Below are 27,172 nucleotides of genomic sequence, written 5' to 3' on the forward strand. Positions count from 1 at the left end.
TATAATAAATGCTCGCGGAAGAAATTCAATTACGGTGAAAAAGCTCGTCGGTGGCCGAATTTGCGGCAGCAGTATTTTTGTGCTTTCAGATATTTTGACGACTATGGCTGCGAGGGCGGTTCTAATGTTGCAAGGTTCATTGGCGAATTCGCTAATCGGACTGAGAATATTTATTATGGGGATTAAGAAATTCTAAAGTACAAGGGAAACGAAACAATAGAAGGAAAATATTAGAATGTCTCGTTGGTTGTTACTGGCCCGCTTTTTTCATGGCATTCGCTTCAATCGATCGATCAAAATTTTGTTCCATTTTCAAACAATCTTTGGCGATTTAAATGAAACAACTTTCACACCAATTAAAATATTTGGTACTTCGATATCAAACGCAGTACAGTAATGTCTCTCTAATTGACGCGCGGATTGTACAAAAATGGACAATTTGGGAAGAGGAGATACGATTGTTCGAGCCTTGCGGCTCGTTTTTATAGTCATCGATTGTCAATAATTGTAAAAAGGAGGCGCACGATTCGAATAATCGCATTACCCATTCACAAATTGTCCGTTTCTGTGTACAAGCTAAGCGTCGATTAGGGAGATTTTACTGTACATCGAACAGATTTTGGTTCACCGAGAAGGTAGGAACTTCGCGCTTAACGCGTTGAATGCCACGGGGGTCACCGGTGACCGGCACTTAACTTGGCGGTGACGCCATGGGGACCATCGGTGACCGGCGCACCCAAATTGATAGAAATATATATAATTTAAAACAAATGTCGATATCAAACATTTTGTATTATTACCATCGTCGATTCGAACAGTGGCCCCTGTCGCAATTAACACGTCAAACATGGTTATACACTGTAACTTATCTATTGCAGATAATATTTCAACATTACACGTATCATGTAAAAGAAAATTCATCGTGGCGCCACGGACAATTTCTGTAAAACCGGCGTGGCATTCAACGTGTTCAACGTAAAAGAAAGAGAGGCAACCAACGCCCGTCGATTCGACGGTCGTGCGACTGTAATTCAATTTTTTCCCTACGAATGTTTTCCTGTCACGCTCGCGCTCCGTCTAGAGTTCTCCACAAACTTATACCGAGCGCACAAAGATACATTTTTCATGAGCGCAGCGTGTCTATGTCAACAATGTTCAGAAGTTGCACGCTGTAAAGCGTTTCTGTACGTAAGCGTAAACATTGTAATTAGACTAGGAAGTTTCACGCGCTCGAGATGTTTATACATTTTTAAGATATAGAGAAGCAGGCGTACTAATTCTTGGACTATGGTTACTTTGACCCAACATATTTAAATCATTGCCTAAATCACTCGATCTTCGGCAATCGAATCACATAAATTACTGTTACGCTGGAAACAACACGAACACTGTAAAACCGACAATATCTGACAATATCAATAAAACTGACAATATCTGTAAAACCGGCGTGGCATTCAACGTGTTAAATGACTCTCATAATAGATTGTAAAAACATTTCCTACGACACTGTCATAGTTTCACGAGACAATTATGATGCAGGAGCACCGGCAGGCTACGACTCCGTGCGGGACACCATAGTTCTGGTGAACGGTCAGCCGATGATGTTGCAGCCGTCGAGCGCTTCCAGCACCTCTCAGAAGCTCCCGGGCCCGTCGATCTTAAAGAACTCGAGTAAAACCGACCTGATCACGTCTCAACAAGTCTGACACGATGTTCATTTCACCTCGAAAGACCAGTCTGCCGACGAATCGATCGCCAGCAACACGACGAGCCAATAACAAGTAGCTGCACACTGTACCCAGTCTGATGACGATCGATCGATCAATGAGAAAACGACCGAGGATGTGGCATTGAACGTTCCATCAGCCAGGGACACACAAGAGAAATGATTTTCTACGTAAGCTCCGCGAAACCCTAGAAGGCTCGAATCGCTACTTTAAATGTAACTAGAGAAACGCCCCGTTCCCGTTCACGAGAAAATGAATTTTAGTTTCATTAGGAGCGAACTGGAGGTGTTTAATTACATTTCTCCCGCCGTTACGATTTAGAACTTGTTAGCCACCTTACTCCATTAAATGTTATAACTTTACTACCGAAGCCAAGAAAGTAATAGCAAAACGAACGAGAGAAAGCGAGAAAGAGAGAGAGAGAGGGAGAGAGAACGAGAGAAAGAAAGAAAGAGAGAGAGTGGGAGAAAGAGAACGAGAGAAAGAAAGAGAGAGAGAAAGAGAGAACGAGAGAAAGAAAGAAAGAGAGTGAGAGAGAGAGAAAGAAAGAAAGAGAGAGAGAGAAAGAAAGAAAGAGAGAGAGAGAGAGAAAGTTTATTTAGCCATCGGTACTCGTAAGCGTGAATTGAAATAGTGTTCGTTCGGGGCGCAGGAGAAATTCACAGACCGAAGAAAAAAAAGAAAACAAGACCGAAGAAAAACGGAAGACGCTCCGTGACACGCTGCGCGACGTATGCAAAAGAATTAGGATTACGCTACTCCACTGCTTTCGATTGTACATACAGTCGTAAGGAATGAACAAAGTGTTTCGACGCTACGCACGTCAGGGGACACGTTGACTAGAACGAAGGTTCAACTACGATGAAACTATTAACTTGTATAGCGAACGGTTTAATCCTCCGAAGCGATAGGCGTTTTCCAAATTAGGCCAGTTCCACGAAACGATCGAGGAAATCGTTTGCCGGGTCGTTTTTGTAAATTCGTAACGATCGTTGGACAAGATCCGCACACGTGAAACGTGTCGATGGCAGTTTTCTTGGAAAAGGACTCCGAGGAATTTCAAATCCAGGGAAAGCAGCGGATGAATTTCGCTCGAGAATCGGCGTGGAGAGCAGAGAGCAGATGCAACTTTTTTGTTTGTAGATAGACCAGTGTGTTACAGTTTATTCCTGCGTTGAACCGCCAATGTCCTCCAAACAGAGATGATCGCAACAATCGTATAGTCGACGTGAATAGAGAATTATTTTTTTTAAGGCCGCTCGTCGCGATTGTTGCTATATTTTTGAATGATGCTTTAACCCTTTAAGCGACACCTGTTTACCGGAGACGAGTAGCAACGGAACGAAAGGGATACGAGATCAATTCCGATGCACTTTGTGATCGTACGAAACGCCTAATCGAATCTGTTACGTTTGATTCTGCACGAGCCTTGTCTCCGTCTTCGGTGTCCTTTCTCCGTTTGGTTCGTGAAAGTGTGACTCGATCCATTTTCGAATGCACTGCTTAAGGGGTTAAATTGTTACGTGCTACATAAGCTGTAATTTCCTGGGATAGACGAAGACTAGTTATTGTTACGTATTTGACCGAAAAGTCTGCCGATAGTGCGATTAAACGAAGAAGCATGACATATTGACTGCTATGTCGTTAACATGTGAGCGAAGCCGTAATAACAGTAGGTAAATACGATGAATTCTTGTCGAATGGCAGTTGAAATTCTAAATAATTGAAGCACAGTTCTTTTGGAAGTGACTATTAACATCCTTTGAAAATACAGTAAATTCTCACCAATTGTCTCTCCGTTTCTAAACAAAAATGGACAATTTGGGAAGAGGAGATACGATTATACGAGCCTCGCGGCTCGTTTTTATAGTCGCCGATTGCCAACAACTATAAGAACGAACCGCTAACTGATTATAATTTAACCTAACCGGTCGAATAATCGTATCTCCTCTTCCCGAATTGTCCATTTTCGTTTACAAGCTGAGAGGCAATTGGAGAGAATTTACCGCGGATCTTTGTACTATTGATTTTTAATGGACGTAGATCTAGCAGTCAACGTGTTCGTTCAATTGGATTTATATGAATGAAAGAGAGTTGTTATAATCGATATATTTCAAAGGAGACGATATTTTTCATTCAATAACAGCCTTCAAATCGTTCTATAGAAATGGGAACACTTTGCATACAGAACCACGATTTACTGTTAATCCTCAACATTGTTTGCATAGAGCTTCGTTTCGAAGCTACAAATCGATACGACGTAGAACAAAAAAAATGGACGCTGAAAAAGCAGTTTTGCAATCTTTTCGGGACAACCAAAAATTATTCAGCGAAATGTTGTAAACGCGTAAACGGTTGCCTAAAACTCTCTGTAATATCGTACATTTCTTCTTCGAAAATGAAACTATACAGCAAGATAAGGGGAATTTCAAATGAAATCGTCCACGTCCTTCTTGACCAATCGAACGAAACCTTTGTTCGATATACACGTAACACTGTGTCGAGTTATGGGAGAATGGATGCGGATTAACAGTTAACTCTTTTCAATTCTAGAAGCTCTCTTTCGCTCGTGTGGATCAACAAGAGACGATTTGAGCAGAGAGACAACAAATACAATACTTGAAGTGTCCGAGCTTTTGGGAGAACTACATATATTTTCGCACTGGTTAGGGATTGCCATAAAGTGTTTCCACAGAGGCACGCCTCCGATTCCTATTAATTTTCGGGCTGTCGAAGACTATCAGGGAAATAGGCTAGCTATTTTGTGTACCAAGGAAGAGAGAGAGAGAGAGAGAGAGAGAGAGAGAGAGAGAGAGAGAGAGAGTAGACGTTGGTGGCGCGAAGACTGGAACCTGAATCGGGATATATTTTGCGTGGGTGTAGGAACGACGTGATGACGGTGTCAGATGAGAAAGAGAGAAGCGTTGTCATCGCAGGCCAGCAAGAAATCGTTTCGGATCGTTTCCGACCGAAGACATAGGGATTATAATTAAATAAAATACATTACGAGTCCGCAGCGTCGTGGTGTCGGACAATTAACGCGTACGTACAGTCAATAAAACTTGAGAGACCGTGATTCTTTATTTTTTATGTGACCCCGTTTGTAAAGTGTTGCTAGCTGTATCGTATGTATAACGAATTACTGTACTAAAAAAAAGAGTATATACACACGTTACGGATATACATATATATAATAGTATATATATATATATATTATACTACATATGAATATATTTATAGACGCTTGTACACTGGTGTACGCGTCCTCATAGTTTATTACGTATATACAAATGAAAGGAAATTATAAAATGTCACATGATCACCGTTTAATATAAGAACCTAAGGTCGGACAGATAAAATGAAATAATACCAAAAAAATATAATCCAAGAGAGAAAAGTCAAAAAAGAAACTATTAACGTTACCGAAACCCGCCTGCGTTCAAAATAAAACAAAAAACTAATACACAGATGAGAATAAATATTGTAACTCATATCCGTGCGAGAGTATGATGTGTGATCTTAATGAGTGAATCAATTGCGAGCCGTGCGTACGACGTGATTATACGTGTGTATAATTTTCTAGAGTAAAAAGGGCCTAACTCCACTCTTCGTCCTCCTAATAAGCCGCGCCGCCATGTTGGTTCGCGCATCCATTCATGAAATTCTTCACTTCGATGTTTGCTCTTTATCGTGTCGACCCCCTCGCACACTCCTCAAAGACGATAGTAGCGTAAGCGAGGTTAAATTTTGCTTTTCCACATCAAACCAACAAATTGCGTTTTAATTTATAATTATATAATAATATTATAATTATAATAATTTATAATATATTGTAATATAATATATTATATATTATAATAATATTATAATTAATATTATATAATTATATAATTATATTTTGAAGATATAGATCTTGCTACGCAAACGGAAGTAAACAGAACACGTTTCACGGTATCCGAAAGAAAAAGAGATAATGGACGAATATTGACTCTGAGGAACGCACGAGGGTTAAGAACAATACAAGCGTGTTGTTGTCGTTAAGTATATTTTGTATCGATTATTATCGTACTCTAACGTTTCGTGTCGCGAAACGCTTCTGTTGACACTATTTGTAGTACCTGTTTTCATTTCGACATGTTTTTCAATGTTTCTAACGTATAAGAATGAACTAGTCGATGTTCGCCCTTTGCTCAAAGGGACGAATCAGTGGAGGAGGATTCTCGCCATCCGCGTGCACAACGGATCCTCGGCGACCTAATTAACGTCTTAGAACGTAGTCGTTGTTAGTACTCGGAGCTTCAGTGAATAGGTGAAACCATTCAATAGGACGACAGTCGAATCCTGAGATTGGAGCCCGCGTCCAATCGAATGTGTCGAGGACGATGAAAGTTTCTTCGAGTCGATCACTGCTCGGAAACACGTATTCCACTTGCCTATAGGTCTCCCGGAAAGTTCATGCGATATACGTTGCTTGAATGCGGAATTTCGTGCATCCAGGAAGTTGCGCGAGCCATGAAGTATTAATAATACAGCGAAAGAATTACAAATTCTTAAGAACAGAATTAAACGTTCGCCTGATCCCAAGCTTCTTCAAATTGCTTCGAGAAACTTCGGTTTTGCAGAAATATGAGCAATTAAAATAATAGAAACGATTTAAAGTAACGAATTATTTCAAGTTGTTTAATTGAATCGATACTAAAATACTATCATTCGAATGATAGAAATATCCACACACTTATCCCCAAAATTACTACAAGTTTCGTTGAAATTGAATATATCATGGTTGTTCCCATGCGATGCTGTAATTTCAAAGAAGTCGATTAAAGTCGCATGAACTGACCAAGGTGTACAACACATCCCGTTACCAGCGAGGACACGATCGGAACAATTGAAACGATCGGAAATAATGTCGTTCAGTCAAAGCTTCGGTTCACCGACGATACCAATCGCGCTTAGTTTTACGAGAGCGTGGTAACGATCACTCTAGAAGGAGATACAAATTCCTAACTAGCCATATCCGGAAACATAATCATCGGGAAAGTTTCTTCGTTGAGGGCAGCCAATACTCGAGCCATTGATCACCGATCGGAATCTTCGAGATTCGCGAGGCAAATGGTGACTGATAGATGAGAACATTTATGACAAACATTTTATGTCCTTCGAAACAAAACGCAGATTCCAAATGAGGAGGGATTTCGAAACGGGATAGAGACACTTATAGCGTCCCATTGACGAACAGCAACAACAACAACAACAACAACAAACAGCAACAACAACAATAACAATACTTACTAATTATAACGATTATGTTACAAGGTAAAGAATAGTAATAATATCGGTAGCCGTCGGTCTGAACCGGTTCAGGCCGCATGATCGACTGTCCTAGATAGAGTTAAGATTCAGTGACGTAGAATTATCAGTAACGAGACGGTAACATTGCCACTAATATGATAAACAGAAACAGAGAAGCATAATGGACGAACGTTAATCGTGCATTCCGAGGAAATTCGTTCGAATTAGCCGTACAACAATGTGAAAGAAAAAAAAAAGTATCGTATCTCTTGAATCGATTATTCGTTTCCGTCGATCGTCGTATTCATAATTTCAATTCTATTTGTATGACGTGTTACAAGTAACGACAAATTTAAGAGAGAAAATATATATATATATATATATATGTATATTACTTAAATGAGAAACTGTAGCACGTATAGGGTTAAAGAATACTGACTGACTGGTCGGTATCACTCGCCGTCAGACAAATGTCGCCACGCTGTTCGGCTGCTCCGATATGCCCTAACTCTTCAATCATTCATAATGAAAAAATTGTAAACAGGGTGTTCGTAAAGTATTTAACTTCCTTATTGACGGTACTTATATAACAGATATAAGAACGTAGCCACAGGCAATTGACCTTATACAGTTCAATTCTCACATTCCCGATAATAAGAATTAGAAGTTATACTTCTGTGTTGTGTACAGTCCGTATTCGTACAGTCCCGGATTCGGTTCAGTTTTCATCGATTTCGCTGTTGCAATAAAGAAGAAGAAATATCAGATGCTCGTTTCGAAGGCAACCCACGATGGAACGTTGAATTCGAAATTGTATTAACCGTCGCACGCTCCTCGAAAACGATTGCAATTGCGCGTCGGAAAAGGTTACGCTTCACATTGTACGTTCACAGATTGCGTTTTGTTCACATTTTACCCACGGTTTAAAGAACGGAAAAGAAACGAAAGACCTTGCGGTGTCTGAAAATAGAAAATGTGTCAATTGTCATCCTGAGAAACGTGCGGGGGTTACAGTTTTGTCGACACGTTCGCCGCCGACTCGGCGTCCGCGAACGTTTGATAAACTCATTGCAGTTCATTCGGTCGATTACAGCTGAAATGTTGACAAAATACATCGATCTCCTCGCATTCGCAGATTTTTTGATAGAAAATTTTTTAATTTCCAAATCCGGAGAAATAGTGTGTTCCGCCGTGTCTAGCTCGACGGCGAACGTGTTGAAGAAACGATACGCCGCTAAACAGTGAAACTCGATGAAAACAGAAATGATCTTAGTTAAACGATTATTTTTTGAAATTATATGTGACTGTTCGTAGAAGTTTGTTAGCATTGTAGAAGTACGTTTTATTTCGGCATAGTTCGAAACAGAAAATGGCGTAGATCGTTCAACGTACAGGCGTACACCGCAATTCGCTGGTCGGATCTGAATTTACCGAGAAGATACACACGGTTACCGGGTAAATGTTACGGACTTTAACGTCATTATGAACAGCCAGTAGAGCGCACAGTACAAAGTAACGTGTCCTACAACTAATCAGGGAAATGGAATGCGTTCGAGAACGAAGATAGCAATAGAGGGGGGGTACCGTTATAGCTTTCGTGAGGGACAGTGAAATTAGTTATTCCTTCTCGTTAAGACAGATTTTTGTACGTCGATGGCAATCTCATTGACGGTTATTGAACCGACGAAGGATAAAGTCGAGTTGCGAAAGAAAACTTCTGAAAATATAAACTGTTCTTCAGCGAACGGGATAAAAAACACGCGCACGCTTCTGATTCTTTTCTAATAGATTAAAAGACGATCTTTTGTTCCGAATATACTTCTTCTTCCGTAAAAACATCGGGTATATTTGATTCTCCGACGTCGGAGAAGTTGTTCTCTTGCTTTCGTAATATTTCGAAAAACTGATCTACGTTATTGTTGAAATGAGAAACCGGTTTACAATACGAAATACGAAAGAACAATAGTACGTATGAGTGAATCGGAAAGTAAAGACAATTTGTTTGTCCTGAAATCAAGAAACCTTCGAGCGTTAAGGAACTTTAATGTAATCTGTAAACCGGGGGTGTCGAACTCAAAAGAGCTAACTTGAGCCAAATAAACAATGCTTAACTTTAGGTGGGCCGCAAAAAAAAGAAATCAATGTTCATAGAAACAAATATTTTTATTTCGACTAGTACATTGTAATAAACACATATATAAAGTTAAATTATTGTTTACGTCCTGATACTTGACATCTCTTCTCTGATACTATCTCTCCTATTTCGGGAGAAATTTTATTGGCCGAGACTACTTTCAAAATTTCTAATTCACATTTCTATTTTATTTTTACTTTGCGTCGGATATATTGACTGGGCCGCAAAAATGTTCATCTCGGGCCGCGAGTTTGACACCCCTGCTGTAGACGGTTGTTACGGTTCAAGAGGGGATGGAAGCGTTAGAAATCGGTTTCATTCGGTGTAAGTGTTTCGTAGCTCGAAAAAGACGTTATAGTCGAAATAATAATTGATTTAGGAACTATTAAAGCATTGCAAAAGTTCTCTTTGCCTTATCGTTTGACTGTCCCAGTGTTAGTGGAAATTCTAGTACAACGATCCACACGGCCCCGAGTCTTTTTTTACAAACAAATTGCCTGAATTTTTCATTTACTCTTGTACGTAACGTTAAGGTAGAAAAGATAACAGAGATAAAGCGAGGACGAAACAAATGAAACTATATATTGTACGTATGTCGAACAGAAACGTATATACATAAGAAGCAAAGATATGTATATATATATTTATATGAAACAAGATACTACGTATATGTAAATGTGTGGACACAGGTTGTTGCATAATTATGTTAGCGACGCGCCCGCGTATAGAGACTGCGGGAATGCTGAAACGTGTGATGAGTTCTATTCGAGATGTTTATTGTACGTTGACAATTTTTTGGCAGATATAGTAAATGCAAGAAAATTTCAAACAGATCTTACGATGCAAATAACAAAGAAAAAAAGAAAAAAAGAACAGAACGAAAGAAAAGAAGGCGAAATCCTAGAGACGATGAGTATATATGTAATATCGAAAATTAAGAAATTGTGTTACTATACATGAACATTGCATTGCGGAGGATATATACATTATGTAAATTCTATGTATATGTATATGATGCGTGTGTAATTAATAAAGTGTTGATATATATGGTTGACGAATATAACTATATGTAGAAATAAATTCTAGAATGTGTTTTTATTATAACGTTGTTGAAACGTGGTAAAGTCTTTTAATATTCGACACACAGTAGAGTTCCGGTTATCCAGTACCAGATTATCCGAAATACCCGATTCACAACCCAATCTCATTTGCTTATACCATAAATAAGGTATTCTCGTACTAATAAATATATTAATCAAGCTCTCCGAGTTATCTATGGATCATTTTGGCGAACAATTTAAGCGTTTTGCCACAACGTCCCATGGTGGTATTTTTTGCGGATTTTACATTGTACCTTACGGTAAAAACGGTAAAAATCATTTTTTCTCTTTTTTTTCAACAAGAAATAAAATCTTCTTGCATGTGATACAGACGCAAAAATATCTTCCAAATGTTTGTGTGCCCTCAGAATACTTATTCGGCAAGATTCGTCTGCAACTATAACAAATATTCAACTTTCTCTATATTGGCAACAATAAGTAATCTCTTTTAGTATGAAATGGATGCAGAAAATTTCCTTGAACATTTCTATACCATCAAAATATTCTTTTGCCCCTCAATCATCATATTTTATAAATAATAAAAAAAAATGGAAGTATTATCCAGTTATCCGTCATGTTTTATTTATCGAAAAATTAAAAAATTATGCTCCATAAAATTAAAGCATCACTACATTATAACCGAAAAATGATGGATCTTTGCAGTTCTGTCACTCTATCTGAAACATTTTACAAATCCAGCGGTGCTTTTTTCACTAAAACCACCTAGGATCGTCTGAATCTGTTAAACTTAAAACAATATCAACTTCAGTTTTAAATTCCATTTTATAACAAGGATTTTTGGAAAATGTAAGTTCAATTTTCATTTTTACGTACATAATATGTTACAATTCTTTGATTTTAAATAATTTTTTTATATTGAAAACATTTATTGAAGTCCGAATTGTATAACTATAAAAAACTAAGAAAGTGTTAAATTTAAATACACAGAAAAATACATTGTGTAAACGAAATTATTTTAGCGGATGTGGTATTGCAGATATTCTTTAAATATTTAATTTTATGACATATTTTATATTAAAAAATTTAATCACATAGTGGTGTATAATTAAATAGTTACAAAGTAATATTTTATCACCATTTTTAAATAAAAATATGTATAATAGTAGTGGTTTGAAAATCTCATATTCAGTTGAAATCGTTCTGAAAAGAATCGCCTTCTTAATCTTGTATAATTACTTACAAGTATTGCAATAACATCGTATTTCATATAAAAAAGATTGTTAAATATATAATTGTGTTATAAATATTTTTATGTTGAATTTAATTTAAATTTTATCCACATATTATGTATTTTTAAGTATTTCTTCATTGATATTTCTTTTTAAAGCTTTTCGTGTAATATAAATCCTATAAATACATATGAACATTATCTTTCTATTATAAATTATAATTATACATTTTTTTCACAAAAAACATGCATACATATCTTATGTATGCACTCGGTTACAAAAGTTAGTATATCTGTGTGTTTCAAACTACATATTTACACATGCGTAAGAACAATGCTTGGTAGAAAAATTACATAAATGTATAGTGTATTCCTTAAGAAAAAAATGTAACATTAAAATACAAATCATTTCGAAAATGGAATAAGATTTCGTTATAAATTGATTTAATATTCACATCTATGTACAGTGTACTATGTATATAGAGTATGCCCGTTTTAAGTGTCTATACGTGTTATCAACTATCAGAGATACAAAAAGATATTGTTAACATAGCGTTTCAGCGTCTTATGATTGTCTATAAATTTTTTAAAGGAACCCTATATTTTTTTTATTGCATTTTCTTTTACCTAATATTGAGACATTTTCAAAACACATGTATTTTCCACAAATTACAGTTTTCGTCCTGCTGACATTAGCATTACCGGAAATACACCATGAGAAGATTTCTTGATCGGACTTTACATTATCGTGGCCCTAAAACGAATCGATTGTATGCATAAGTACTTAATAATTGGTGTAATCAAAGGAGAGCATCCTACAATATACCCTCCATCGTTAAAAATACATTATTACAAGAAATGCGATAAAGCGTTTGTTTCAAGCACTACCCTTAAAAAAAAATCGCACGACGAACAAACCGGTGATCCCGATGGCCACGATACAATCCACTTACTTTGAAAATTATAAAATTAATAAACATTTTTGTCTGCTGACGATTCCATACAAAACTATGGACTTATGTATTCATTTTGGATTAAATATACTGGACCACATAACAAAGTTCCACTGCCGATTATTTCTTCCTAATACCCAATGAGGACATTCTAGCAAATTATGTAGGCATAATGCCATTAGTATGCAAAATGAATTAATCTGTTAACATGAGGTAACAAATGAAGTTTGCATTATCTCTAACTTTTTTCGAGGTCCGTAATGCAAATGTCATACGAAGATCATAATCATGTACTATATTTTTCCTAAATGGTTTAAAATAATTTCCTTTTGTAATAATTTATGTATAGTTGATGATACGAATGGAGATCCTTTGATTATATGCAACCGCAACTAGAATATTAATTGCATCGATCTTAGACTAAGAAGAACGTCGTTCTTGTTGTTACACGCTATCAGTTTGCGGAAAACGTTGACAACCATTTCTTATCTACAGACGTAAAAACAATTACATACAGATAAAACAAACTACAATACGTTACCGTCATCATGTCTGGATTTGTTCGATTAGGATGACATTCATAGAATTTTTTACACATATTGCGATAAGATATATAAATATTTATCGCCTAGAAGTAATAGAAACTTTACTTTTCCTTGAATAGTAAATGACATTACGAAAATCCACTAATCTTTACATTCGAAAATATAAGATAAACCATTAAATTATAATGAGATCCTGTTCTTGACAAGAAATACTGAATCACAATACATTTTGTTGACACTATTTTAGTGTAACTGACGACAAACAAAACTTGTTTTCACTTGAGAAGATACAAATGTTGACAACGCAACGTTTTCGCGGTCTACGTCCACGTACGTATTATATTGCAATAGCAGCTCATGCAAAATACATAGGTAGGTAATGTTTTGAAAACACCTTAATATTAGCTGCAAAAATGTGCAATAAAAACATATAGAGTCCCATTTAAAGATTTAAATGTGACGTTCATAGTAGGCTTCGATGCTAACTCAAGATCAAACAGTTATCATCACCCCCGTATGATACCATACAACTTTCATCTAAAACATTTCTTTTTGTATCTCTGATACTTATGTAAATAATCACGTGTAGACACTTAAAACAGATATACTGTATATATTACATTTTCTCCAATACATATAACATTTCAAAGTAAAATGTTTAAAGCACCAAGTATAGAAAGAAAACTGTAGCAAATAATTGTATTAATTGTCGAAGATAAATGTAGTTAGCTTATATGTTATGTAGTAACTTGTATTAAAAACAGTATATACATTATATTAAAAACAAACCAATTAGTAATCATGCATTTAAGTATTGAACTCTTCCACCCTCGGGTATGCTACATACTTGAATGCTGAATTACTGGAATCAGTTGTTATTTGTTACTTACATCGATGTTTAAATACTTGACTATTATTTGATATTTCTGTCTAAAATATCTCTCTTGTTGTTATAAAAAATTGTTTTATGAAAACGAATTAAAAATTATTTTGAGATACAAGTATCACTTATTTTCAATTAATGTGTTATTTAATGAACACGTAACATTAACGTTTTCTTCACAAAGATTAGAATTGCAGTTTTTCTTTCTACAACTCCATGGAATGACCTTCACTTGTATCTTTATTATTATCAACTTCCTTTTTTTTCAAAGCTTTAGTCACGATTTCTTGGTAATACTCTCCAAATACACTTCGATTGTGAGAAATGAGAATTAAAAACGGAGCCACTATAGCTGTCAATTCTTCTTGAAGTGAAGAAAGTCCAGGTGGTACTTGTGCTGGCATTGTTGATTGAGATAGTATTATTTTTTGCAAAAACTGTCGAATTCTTAAACCTAAAAAAATATGATTACAAAGTAGCTTGAAATTATATAAATACAATTATTAAAATTTGTATGATATGCTTACTTATAAGATGCCTAATCTTATGATCAGGCTTAACAAGCTCTGATATCTGTCCCTCCAATAATGTTTCTAATTCTGGAGATAGTGGACCAGCACCAACCTCTTCTAACGTCGTTTTTACATCAGTTTTCACTTGTAATATAATATTTGGCATTGACACTTCCAAATCCCTATCATTAATACGTGCGAAGTTAATGCACACTGTAACTCCATTATTTATAAACAGTTCAATATAGTTCTGTACATACTTGTTTGAATTTACAGATTCCAATAACACGCTGAGATGTTGTTTCATACTCTTTTTAAAACTTGATACTCCATGAACCGGTGGGCCAATTGTGTTATTTGCCAACAATATTACAGCCCCCATAATACTTAATCTATTGGTCTTATCTCGCAATTCTATCAATCTACCTTGATCTAACATCAAAGTCTGAAAAAGCGTTTTTGTAAAAATTGTCAGTCACAGTATTGTTTTAAATTATGTCAATCAAAACGTGTATTCTTCCAAATTTCAGACCTACTTCTGCATCTGGAGTAAAATCCCATTCCAAAAGGTCCAAATATGATTCAGTCAGAAGAGAATGTGTAATTTGACGCACTGAGTTAACATCCGATGGATCACCCATAATCTTCGCAGGATCAAAATGCCTTAATAACCAATCCTCTGTATATTTTAAATCGTTTCCATTGATTTTCAAGAACTCAGTAAATTTTGCTTTTTCATATTCAATACTCAAAGCGACGATGTTTGGTCGCATCCTTGTAATAGTGAAGTTTGCTAAATCCAGTCGCATTAGTTGCAATACTTCCATAATACCTTTAAATATTTCAATAACATCTGTTTTTTCACTAAGTTCTTTGATCTTGCTATCTCTTACTGGTGCACACACTTTACTCATAATTGAAATAACATATTGCGCATAATGATGGAAGTCCAAAACACCTTTTTCTGCTTGTTGCTTAATTAAATCTACATCGAGCACTTCTTTTAAATTTTCTCGAATTTTCGCATGATGAGGTAATACCAGTTGATCTAGTATCTGTGAAAGATGAAAATTATGAACAAATGTCCAAGCTAAATAAGAATTTATATGGTCACATTACTTCTTTAATTTCTTTTAGTAACACCAATGCCTGTGTATAATTTGGAGTTTCTTCAGCCAACTGTTCAGCCAACAGATTCCAAAATACTTTGTGCATAATTTCTTTCACTCGTCTATGAAATGTATCATCTTCAGGCTCAAGTTTTTCTAGTTGAAAATTTTCATCCACCGCAATTTCATGAGCTAAAGCCATATTCTTCAGACCATTGATAGTTTTCATTATTTCTTCGAAAGAAACAGATTTTGGTGGTGAAATGCCTACTATTTCACCAGTCATAAAATTGTGAATCTTTAGTCTAATAACAATTTAATCATAAATATTATTGATAAAATGTCATTTTTTAAAAATAATTAAAGTAATTGCCTCTTTGTAACATCCTCTTCTGTATCAGTGTTTGAACTAGATGGACAATCTAAAGATTTAGATGTGCTAGCTTCGCTAATATTACATTTCTCTTCTTCACTGTTTTCCATTGTTCTATCTCTATAAATTATATTTCATTATTTCATCAATATTTTTTACAAAACACTAAAAAATACAGCACCAATTATCAAATTAATATAACAGATCAGTAATTAAACTAGGATAAATTAGTAACAAATGTATATGTAACTGTATGTACAATGTGATTATTGACATATTATAAATAATAATCAAGAAATTAAATCACTATAGATAACAAATATTAAATATCTGGTATCGTACACAACATTACACTGACCGAAACAGAATACCCGGAATAAAATTTAATAATGCCATTGATCTAGGAAGTTTGCGAATAATGCAGAAATAAGAAAGAGTAATACCCCAGATTACTCCAGCACCGACCAAAACTTTATTCCTAATAGAACAACATTTAACTATGTAATGTAAATTATATAAAAATATATATCAAAACCTTTCAATTAATATAAAATTGCAACATTAAAAACGAGAAGAAAAATAATGGAAACTTCAGTAATAATAAAATTAACTCATTACTTCTTGTTATAAAAAAGAAACAATATATAATTAAAAATATATACTACAAGCAAATAAATTATATAATTTTTAATAAATATTTATAAATATTAGTGCAAAAAAACTCACCTATCTGGCATAATTAATAGTGGATTTAAATGTATTATCTGCACTCAGAAGCAGCTGGCAGTTGAATGCACTGGTTACTGAACAGAAAGAGGTCAATCTTTGTCTATAAAAAGAACATCTACAAGATACACACAAGAATTACACTTCCTGTTTGTTTTTAAAGGACTGCTACAATATTTTCATGGACAACATGTTTTGAATTTCTACATATATTACACGTTCTATATATTTAATGAATAGTATGTTTCAATTATCAATGCTACTTTTATATGTGTATTATTTTGGACAATAACATAGTTCATAAACAAGAAACAAAGTAATTTAGTATATAAATTAAATTATAAAATAAAGAAAGTAAATATTTTGTATTTCTTATTTGTATTTGTATGAAATAACAACCGTATGTTACAGTGAAATTTAATCAGTTTTATCAGAAGATAAGGAATTTTATTGAAACATGAACTCGATGATACTCATAAATTGCATTGTATTTTTCCTATATCATGATTTTTGCCGAAACAATTCAATTATGGAAATATTGATTTGTTTACAAACAAAAGGAACATGAATAATATTTAGTCGTAGAATTTCTCAAAAACATACTTTTCCATTAAACAACTAACCCTATGTACATATCTTCTCATTTGAGTATGTCCACTATTAATTTTTAATAGGATTATAACGCGAGAAACTATACTTTCACAGAGTATTCACTTCGAATGTACAGAATAAAATCTTACCTGTTTTAATATTTTATCAAAATATTTGAGCTCTCCTTATGACATTCATGTTTAAGCAATAAATTTATTCATGATTTTTTATCCAAATCATCTTGTCAAAAGATTAGAATCCCAAATATCGATGAATTGTGTATGTATTTAAATATGTACAGCTTTTTAGGTTGATGGTCAACAATGAAGTTAGGCGTACACATATACGTATATACATACATGCTGATACATGACAATTCTAAAACAGTAGTGTCCTCTGTAAAATTTGTCTTTCATTGTTTTTAATTTTCAAATCATTATCTACACATTTATAAATTTGTTAAAATGTATCAAGTAAGTATACCGCTGATTCATTTTGAAATATATTGTATCTTCTTACAATATTTTGAATGTCAATAATAAGATTTTAAGTATACGTAATCGCGATTCGTGATTTGTACAGATCTAAAGTATTTACAATATGTAGTTAGTAACACGTATATAGTATTAAGATGATAGAGATACTAAAAATAATTATTATATAATTTCCTTTTTAGTTTATTTATATTTTAATTAGGTTACCCTTTTTTGTTTTATAATACTCTCCTTATACATATGTGGAACAATTTTAACTTTCAATACAATTGTGTAGAAATGATTATATTTTAATGTCTTGAATCTGAAGACACAAATAAGTTGCCCTATTGTGGCGTTAACAACATTTTAAACGTAAAAAATTTCAAGGCATACATGACATTGTCTTCCATGAAAGGTATTGTGACTCATTCTTGTCCACCTTGGGCTTGTCGAATCTTATAGGTTCCGCGATATACATATACGAACGTTCTTTGTTCAACAAAAGACATATGACGTAGTAATCAAAGATAAACATTTCGAAGAACAGATTTCTGCAAAATGTTGCAGTTTCTATACATAAAAAATTTCAGCAATCTTTGTGTTAAGTAAATAAAAGATGAATGTAAACGTATTATGTGAATAGGAATTTTTATATTAATTATTGAATTTATGACATCATTGATTAATTTAAAAGTAACATATTTGGGTAATTTTTATGTAATTTAAGAAACTGTAAACTTTTATATATTTTATTTTTATATATTATATATATTTATATATTTATATATTATATACTTATATATATAAATGTGTAAATACCTATACATTTTATAAATTTAATAACACATGGTATAATAATTTATGATAACAATTTACGTTTATAAAAAAACGAAAATATAAATAAAAGTCTCATATCTTCAACGAACGTCTGGTTCTGAGAATGATTTTTGAGTTAGCACAAAGAACATTTCAGATTTTTATATCAACCACAATATGTCGTGGCTCTTTAAATTAATGTTATTATAGACTGTAGTATATATATTTGAATCTAACTATGTGTGTGTATCGTATTCAGAATTTGAATTGGAATGAATGTGCGCCATTTTTACCGCCCAATCTGCACAGCTGTCATTCGTTATCAATGTGTTGTTAATACAAAAAATTTGTATGTTTTTATCATCGTGCACTAAATTTCTAATTAAGTAATTCAAAATTAATAATTTGAAAATAAACTGCTGCTTGATTATAAAAGAAATCAGGTAATGGCGTGTATTTTGTGAATCATATGATGTATCCAGAAAACTGTACAGCGACTTCCAGTCGTATGCGTGTTCAACAGAGCCGGCCGTACGTGCCATCACCATATTGCATAAGACCAAAATTGGTTCATTAAAAATGTTAAGTTGTGTTAGAATTGTCGGACGATTGCCAAAACTCACAAGACATTCACGAGTTAAACATTTTGGTCCTTTAAAATATTTCGGTAAATATCTACACAATTGGTTTTAGTAATTTCATTGAAAATGTTTCTTTAATTTTCGAATCTTCAGATACATTTTTTGCTCAATTTACAATTGATTCCCTGTTTTGCGTTAACGTAATTCTATTAAATATTGGAATGTTATTATTATAACATACATGTATTTATATACCTATTATTTTTCATTAATAACGTTCCAAATTTATATAAGGCATGTCTGATTTGAAGTTTATACCACGCGATGTAACCTCAAAATTTGTATGCTAATATTCGTATAACTCTAAAATTAATCTGTAGATATCTAATATTTACGACAAACAATAATTTTCAAAGATTTCTTATATTAAATAATTGGTATACTCCAATAAGCATTATATATATATATATATAGCATTATATTTCTATATATGTATATATACATATTTATTTATAGTATTGTTCTAATACAGTAATTGTTGTTTATTACTTTATAGGGGTTGTCAATGTTAATAATTTATGGTACAGTAACAATGCATCTGATAAAAAAACATACAAGTCTCCAGGCACTACTATAAAACCTGAAGAATGTGTACCTGAAAGTACGTATTCACGACCAAAAAGAACCGTTCCTTTATGTGAATCTTATCCTAATGCATCTTGTCCATCGTCTTGTTATGAAGTTTGCGGTAAACCACCGGATTCAGAGAAGTGTAATGATAAACCACCATCACCACCCTATTGGAAGATATTGGCTGCATTACTTATAGCAGGAGTTACAATATATGCGGTATAATATTACTCATTATATTATATATTTATTAATTACTTTACTTAATTCACAATTTTATTTCAATTTGTAGAAAGTTTTGATATGTATAAATAATTTTCTTTTGACATCTTGATTTGAATATATTCTATAGGTATCTTCTACATTATCTCCTATAAAGAAATCTGAATCTGAAAAGGATGTAAGTACGAGTAAGTTGAGTTAAATTTGTTTATTTCATTTATTAAGAAATACAGAAATTAGTTATTAATCATTTTTATGCTAAATGTTCAGAAAAGAAGGATGGAAGAAGACATAGAAGATCATTGGAAAAAATTAAATCACCACCTAATTCCTCTTCAATTCCTAAAGAAGTACCTTATCTTTTAATAGGAGGTGGAACTGCTGCATTTTCTGCATTTAGGTCAATTAAATCTAGAGATCCTAAAGCTAAGGTATGTTATAGAGGTCTCAATATAGTATTTAATGACTTAAAAACAGTTGCATAAATAAACAATTATTTGTAGGTATTAGTAATAATGGAAGAAAATGGTTTTCCTTACATGAGACCACCATTATCAAAAGAACTTTGGTATAATATGGATAGGAAAGCAAGTGAACAATTAGTTTTTACACAGTGGAATGGCACACAAAGAAGGTATTTGTTTAATAATTATTCATATATATAATCAGTGATTTTTCTACCTCTTATTGTATTATAGTATATTCTATGAGCCAAATGAGTTTTATACAAATGTCGACAGTTTAGTAGAATCTGATAAAGGTGGTGTAGCTATTGCTGCAGGTTGGAAAGTTACAAAAATTGATGTTCAAAATAAAACTGTGACACTTGATGATGGTTATGAAGTAAAATATGATAAATGTCTTATTGCAACTGGTAAGTAGTTATTTCATTTTCAAGGTACATGCTACTTTTAGTAATTTATGATACAATTTTTGGTTATCTTCATCTAGACTAAATATTGAAAACGATTAAAATGTACATTTTTGATTCTATTGTTCTTTCAGGTGCTTCACCCAAGCAGCTTCCTGTCTTTGAATCCATTGAAGATGAACTTAAAGATAAAATTATAACATTCAGAACAAAAGAAGATTTTCTTGATTTGGAAGATAGTGTACATAATCCTAAATATAAAAATATAGTAATAGTCGGAGGAGGATTTCTTGGATCAGAACTTGCTTGCTCATTAGCTCATAATGGTATGTTTATTGTTTTTTAATGAGATAGTTAATATCATAAAAATCTCATTATTGTGTTTTCATACAGCACCTGAAGGCAAAACCATATATCAAATATATAAAGAGAAGTTTATAATGGATCAAGTATTGCCACAATATTTAAGTGAATGGGCAACAAAGAAAATAATGTTAGAAGGTGTTCAGTGCATTTCTAGTTCCGAAGTTGTAGATTATTGCTATAAGAATGGAAAATTGTCACTCATTCTTTCTAGTGGCAGTACTGTATGTCTTACTCAAAGGATTTAAATATCACATTGTGTTTACATATATACCAGAACAAATGATAATTTTGATTTCTAATTTGTGCGGATAGGTCGATGCTGATCAAGTGATTGTAGCAGTAGGTGTGGAACCAAATACTGATTTGGCAGCATCTTCGCATTTAGAAACAGATCCTGATATGGGTGGCTTTCTTGTGAATGCAGAGTTAGAAGCAAGAAACAATCTTTGGGTTGCTGGAGATGCTGCTTGTTTTTATGACATTAAACTTGGTCGAAGGAGAGTGGAACATCATGATCATGCAGTAATTTCAGGAAGGTTAGCAGGTGAAAATATGACTGGTGCAAGTAAGTTAAAATTTGTTGGCATACGATGTTGCAAAAACACTTATTAAAAATGAGAAATTCAAATTAACATTTTCATTTTTACTAGGAAAACCATATCTACACCAATCAATGTTTTGGTCAGACTTAGGAACAGAAGTAGGTTATGAAGCTCTTGGCATCGTAGATTCATCACTACCAACTGTAGGTGTTTTTGCTGAAGCGTCAAATTCGAATCAAAACAATTTTGAGAAAGGTGTTGTCTTTTATCTAAGGGACGACATTGTGGTTGGAATAGTTCTTTGGAATCTTTTTAGTCGGATGTCTATTGCTAGGCAGGTATGTATATAAAAAAATAAGTTTTATGAACACATGTAGAAAATCTGGAAGCTGAAATATAATTTTATGTGTATCTCATACAGGTGCTTGCCAGAGGCACAAAATACGACGACTTAAATGAAGTAGCAAAACTGTTCACTATTCACGATAATTGATTCCGTAGACACAAAAATGTGATGAAAATATGACAACAATATGTCATTGATGTATATAATATTATTTATCCACCAATTTTGAATCATTTTTATTAATAAAAAGATCCACAACCAATATGTTATTCCTGAATTTAAAAGGTACGATCTGTATAAATATTGCACATATTGCGTACAAACTATTTCTATCAGGAAATCATAGAACAATGCACTTTTATATTCATTAAGATATCTTTATTGTGACATTGCATTTTGTTGAAAAATAAATAAAATCTGTTTTATTAGTTATTGCATCACAATTTAATTCCAGCTGTTACTGTACATAACATAATGTATACAAAGAATTTAATAGAGTATTTTATAAATTATAAAAAATATATGTAATATGAATGATTTGTAACAATAGATTTTTAAAAATGTTTAATGTGATGTGACTTCCTTCTATAAACTATCTACATATTCATATTTCACCTAATGAATTAAAATTTATTGCTGATAATTTCGGTAAAAGTTTGTTTCCATATCTTTTATCTAAAGTATCCATAAATCTGATGTACTTATGAGATTGGTAATCACCTAACATCTGTGTACAATAAAATATATTTATTTATACATATTTAAATGTTTAAAATTGCATAAGTATATACATACCATGTATTCAGGCCACAATTTTCCACTTGTCACGTTTTGCATTATTGTTTTTTGGCAATAGCGTAGGAGTGATATACAATAGTATATTATATAATCAGGTGAATGTAGTATACAAATAGCAAAAAAATGCAAAATTTGATGCCAAGGCAGTATACCCCAAAAACACTGAGATATCATTAAGTTGCACATCAATGACCAACTTATTCCAGAAGTATTCTACATTAGAAAATAAATTGATTAATAAAATTACTGAAATTCTGAAATTCTGTGAAATATTACCTTGAGTGCAAACTGAACGTGTGGTAATTCATTACTAATGATAGATTCTAGAAGTTGCATAAACGTAAATTGAGTGGTACATTCTCCCTGAATGTTTTTATCTACGATTTTTCCCAAATTTGGCCACAAAAAAATAATTACTGGGAACTTCATTAATTGTTGTATAAATATTTTACATCTGAAATCGATTATAACATATAGACATATTATCTTAGATAGCTTAAAAGGTCGATGATGATTTACACTGTTCTTACGCGCAATGCCATTATGGTGGTGACTAAGTTTTCAATCTGAGACCTGCCAATGATGACATATGACCAGCTAGAGTTTCCCTACTTTTTAAATGAGATTAGCAATTTCAAAATCGCTCCTTTGAAATATGTTTATGACTGTTCACAAACAGATTTTGAATGAGCTATTGAATTTTGCTAATGAGGGGTATATTCGCGGTCAGCTGAGGCATTCATTTAAAACATATTTCAATCTTCTTCTACTACTTATTTTGTGTGCAGAAAATAATTTTCATAGAATAGATTTGTGAATGTAGTATTTGCCTTGTGTGGGAAAACTATAAAATCATTAATTCTTCAAATAAAACTAAACTTTAAAAATGAAATAAATTTAGGCATACACGACATTATTTTGTATACAAATAATTTTTAGGAATTTGTTACAGATTATCATTTATCATTGAATGTTTTAAGAAGTTATAAGCATTAACTGTTTTACAATTGCACTATAATATTCACAAGAATATATAAGCAAATTGAATAAAAATGTTCAGATGTGTAAAATTATTGGTACATACCTTCCTATGTCACCTTCACAAATAATAAACACTGTTGCTAAAAACCAGTCAAATCCATCAAATTTTTTTGGTCTTTCATAATGTATAAATGCGTAACACTCGTTAATAAATTCTTGTAGTTTCTTTTTCATTTCAACAGTATTTTTTAAAATGTTGTTTTGTTCGGCATAATGTAGAGCTAAGTTAATTCCATGTACCTCCTCTGCAAACCAAAAATCCGTATTTATTGAAAAACTCCCTTCCCATTGGAAATTTTCTACCCATTCTGCAGTAGGAATTGCTTTCTGCATCTGATCTAATAATTGTATTAATGTAGTGTTCTATAAGAGAATTGAATGTATTTAGTTCTAATTTATTTGACGAAATTATGAATATTAATTTTGAATTAAATCTTCACCTTTATTAAATCAGATGATTGCATATAGGCTGCTCTAACTTCTCCAATCCAGTCGCTGTCTAATAATCCACGTTTATTTTCTTTAAGAAAATAATCTAATTCTGTGCTATCATCATATTCTGAAGAATGCACCTGTATGTTCAACTTTGGAGTTGGTAATATTGACACATCATAATCCTCCAATTTACTTTGTTCTTCCTCATCCTCAAGTTCAATAAAATTTGCTTTAGATATAATTTTATGTCGTATTAAAGTATATTCATCAATAACTTCTTCTTTTGTATCCTCATTTTCACGTTCTTGTGAATTGGAGTTTTGAAGCTTTAACAAAATATTCTAAAAACATTCATGTTATCAAAGAGTGCAAAGGAAGTAAAATCTCTTTGTCTTTTAAAATATAATTTAGTAATACCTGGAAGTTTAATAACTCTATTAAATATATGCGAATATTTAAATTCCAAATTACAGTCATTAATGACAAAAGTCCTAGATAATGATAATTAGAATCCGGATTTATTGCATTTTGAAAGAGTTCAAACAAGTTAAGTGGATAATTCTGTTCTTCATTGTTGCATAGGTCCTTTACATTGGTCATAAGGGCTGAGAAACCTATATATTTATAATTATAATATTTGAATACTAATTTAATGAATGCTTATCATTATTCTATCATTATTCTTACATTTATAATTAAGAGAAAAGAATGCCAGTACATGTAAAAAAGAACGGATGCTTTCATGATCCCATGGATCAGGAAAATAATGTATATCTTCTAATATTTTACATGTTTCTGAAAGCAAAGTCGACAAACTATGAGGTGCAAGATTTGTAAGTGTATTATATCCCAAATGAAAAAATGCAGCAAGCGACACAAAATTAACCACTTCCATTGATGTCCATGACATTCTCAATGGCGCAATACATCCTGCAATTAGTTCATGAAACACTGATGATTCTTGAACAAGTGCTTTCAATCCAAATGGTACAGATACCATTTTAAGTAATAATGATATAACGGCGCTAAAAATGAAATCCTTTTTATACAATTGTATTTCTTTAACAAGTAAAACCTAAAAGAAATAGGAATTACCTATTTATCTGTTGAACTTTATTTTCATTTTCAAAATAGGATTTATCTAGCTTACTGTAAAAATGTGATACAGCAGGATAAAAGTTCTTTTCTATTTTATATTGTACAATTTCATATGTATCAAATATATCAAATAACTTTTCTAGTACTTTAAATAATTTGAGGAGATATTCAGTATTCATTATAAAAAAGGGTTGTTTCAACATATTGGATGCTATTACTGTAATGTACATAGCAGGACACTTTGAAACATTACTTTCAAAGTTCACTGTATGCTCTTTGCATTCAGAGATAAGAAATTGTGAACCATCTGGTGTATCTAACATGTGTAAGATAATATTTAATGTATGTGGCCATATTTTTATATTATTTTCAGATAAAGAAGGCAAATGGCATAGCGCGATATGATAAAATTCAGAATTACATAAAATTTTTGGCTTGTCTAAAATAATTTGTAAAGCATAACAAGAGATATCATACACGCCATGTAAAGTATCTGTAGACAATTTATTTAAAGCTTTTAGAGAAGCAGTTAGAAAGTCTGAAATTCCGAATGGCGTTCCAAAAATAGTTTCACTTAACAGTTTTCTGCCTGCCTCATATGCACAAAGTTGTGATACAAAGCATAAGCAATGAAGATAAGTTACTGTTTCTATTGTATTTCCATTAATAATTGCTTCCATTGGTTCATCACAAATCGAAATTGATACAAAATGAGGAGGATCTTCTAATCCTTTTCTCATATTATTCATTATATTTTGTAATATGCTAGGTGATTTGCCTAATGCGATTAAAAAGAGTCTTCTAGTAGCAAGACTAACAATCCATTTTTTGCTCCAATTAGCACATGGATCCAATATAGAAATAATATTCAATATATTTAATGTTTTAGATTGTACTGCATTACCAAATTCATGCGTGCTAAAAAATGTCATAAACTGCTCTATTAATTCTTCTGTAGATTTATCAGGATTTCTCACACATTTCAATCTTTCTTCGTGATATTGAAGTATCAAATGTATAATTCGAAATACTTTTTCGTGTAGGAAAAATTTAAAATTAATTCCAGTAAGCAGAGTAGGCAATATTTCAAATGTTTTTTGAGAATGATATTGAGCAGTAAATGCATCTAGTAAATTTATGTACACATCATGTGACTGCAAACATGTCAGCAACTTTGCATGAACTTGTAAACTGGCTTCGAAAATTGGTCTATTTTCATCTGTGAGACTATCTAATAGAGCCTTTTTAAGTGAATCCCACACTGTATTGTTATTTACATTTGACAAGTCATGTTTTAGTAAGACTTCGTAGGCAGCTAATCTAACGTGTGTAGGTTTATCGTTACTGATCTTATCAACAATAACATTATAGTATTCATCATTATTTAGTGGAGAATTCCAATCTTCGCTTGTTTGATCACTGAGGCAAGAAAGAGATGACTGTGGCCGAGATTCAGAAAATAATGTTGATGATGACCTTGAAGCAGATTGTTCAACAAGTGTAGCTCTCATTGAACTTATTAAAGCAGACATTTCTTTTGAATGTATGATTTCTTGAATAATGTCAGTATATTCTATATTTTCTTCTAATCCGTTTTGTATCTTTGTTTCAAACTCTTTTTTTAGGCACTTTTTCATCCATTTTTGGGTATTTGGAGAAATATTATGTTCCATACTTAAAAAATTATTAAGATATATTTACAAAACCGTAACGACGAAAGCAGTAGTAAGAGTAACAATAGCAACTGTGAGTATTTGTGTAATGAATTCTTATGTTTTGATTTAGTTTCTATGACTACCAGTTGGGATGGATACGG

At 32.7% G+C, this 27,172-nt stretch overlaps 4 protein-coding genes across 8 annotated transcripts in view; 2 read left to right on the forward strand and 2 right to left on the reverse strand.

Moving 5' to 3' along the window:
- LOC117223010 (sodium- and chloride-dependent glycine transporter 1) overlaps positions 1-10,233 on the forward strand; it is a 33,518-nt gene extending 23,285 nt beyond the window's left edge. Inside the window, exon 11 of the mRNA XM_033475093.2 lies at positions 1,540-10,233. Coding sequence (XP_033330984.1) covers positions 1,540-1,706 — 167 coding nt within the window. The 3' untranslated portion in view covers positions 1,707-10,233. The remainder of the gene's footprint in view (positions 1-1,539) is intronic.
- A 1,031-nt stretch (positions 10,234-11,264) lies between these two features.
- LOC117223012 (T-complex protein 11-like protein 1) lies at positions 11,265-17,479 on the reverse strand. Of its 3 annotated transcripts, none has more exons than XM_033475096.2 (8): positions 17,284-17,479; positions 16,544-16,620; positions 15,818-15,937; positions 15,455-15,749; positions 14,872-15,390; positions 14,596-14,780; positions 14,351-14,517; positions 11,265-14,277 (listed from the first exon to the last, which is right to left on the reverse strand). In XM_033475096.2, exons 2-8 carry the CDS (start codon positions 16,552-16,554, stop codon positions 14,030-14,032), a joined length of 1,545 nt encoding a protein of 514 aa, XP_033330987.1. In that variant the 5' UTR covers positions 16,555-16,620; positions 17,284-17,479; the 3' UTR covers positions 11,265-14,029. The 3 variants fall into 3 exon arrangements, with proteins under 3 accessions (XP_033330987.1, XP_033330985.1, XP_033330986.1); XM_033475094.2 differs by having other exon boundaries at positions 16,544-16,646; XM_033475095.2 differs by having other exon boundaries at positions 16,544-16,661.
- Positions 17,480-18,883: 1,404 nt separating this feature from the next.
- AIF (Apoptosis inducing factor) lies at positions 18,884-22,416 on the forward strand. Of its 2 annotated transcripts, XM_033475101.2 has the most exons (12): positions 18,885-19,093; positions 19,564-19,668; positions 19,750-19,856; positions 19,990-20,047; positions 20,130-20,290; positions 20,363-20,493; positions 20,558-20,733; positions 20,865-21,056; positions 21,124-21,317; positions 21,409-21,661; positions 21,747-21,976; positions 22,060-22,416. In XM_033475101.2, exons 1-12 carry the CDS (start codon positions 19,006-19,008, stop codon positions 22,129-22,131), a joined length of 1,767 nt encoding a protein of 588 aa, XP_033330992.2. In that variant the 5' UTR covers positions 18,885-19,005; the 3' UTR covers positions 22,132-22,416. The 2 variants fall into 2 exon arrangements, with proteins under 2 accessions (XP_033330991.2, XP_033330992.2); XM_033475100.2 differs by having other exon boundaries at positions 18,884-19,093; positions 19,564-19,856.
- A 117-nt stretch (positions 22,417-22,533) lies between these two features.
- Positions 22,534-27,107, reverse strand: LOC143259289 (protein broad-minded). 2 transcript variants are annotated; one of them, XM_076520810.1, is made up of 8 exons: positions 25,354-27,107; positions 24,946-25,283; positions 24,676-24,872; positions 24,264-24,584; positions 23,867-24,186; positions 23,059-23,236; positions 22,780-22,995; positions 22,534-22,711 (listed from the first exon to the last, which is right to left on the reverse strand). In XM_076520810.1, exons 1-8 carry the CDS (start codon positions 27,027-27,029, stop codon positions 22,589-22,591), a joined length of 3,369 nt encoding a protein of 1,122 aa, XP_076376925.1. In that variant the 5' UTR covers positions 27,030-27,107; the 3' UTR covers positions 22,534-22,588. The 2 variants fall into 2 exon arrangements, with proteins under 2 accessions (XP_076376925.1, XP_076376924.1); XM_076520809.1 differs by having other exon boundaries at positions 24,264-24,599.
- Between the last annotated feature and the right edge of the window lie 65 nt (positions 27,108-27,172).

The sequence above is a fragment of the Megalopta genalis genome, chromosome 4, assembly GCF_051020955.1.
Source record: "Megalopta genalis isolate 19385.01 chromosome 4, iyMegGena1_principal, whole genome shotgun sequence".
In the NCBI taxonomy this organism is placed as follows: domain Eukaryota; kingdom Metazoa; phylum Arthropoda; class Insecta; order Hymenoptera; family Halictidae; genus Megalopta; species Megalopta genalis.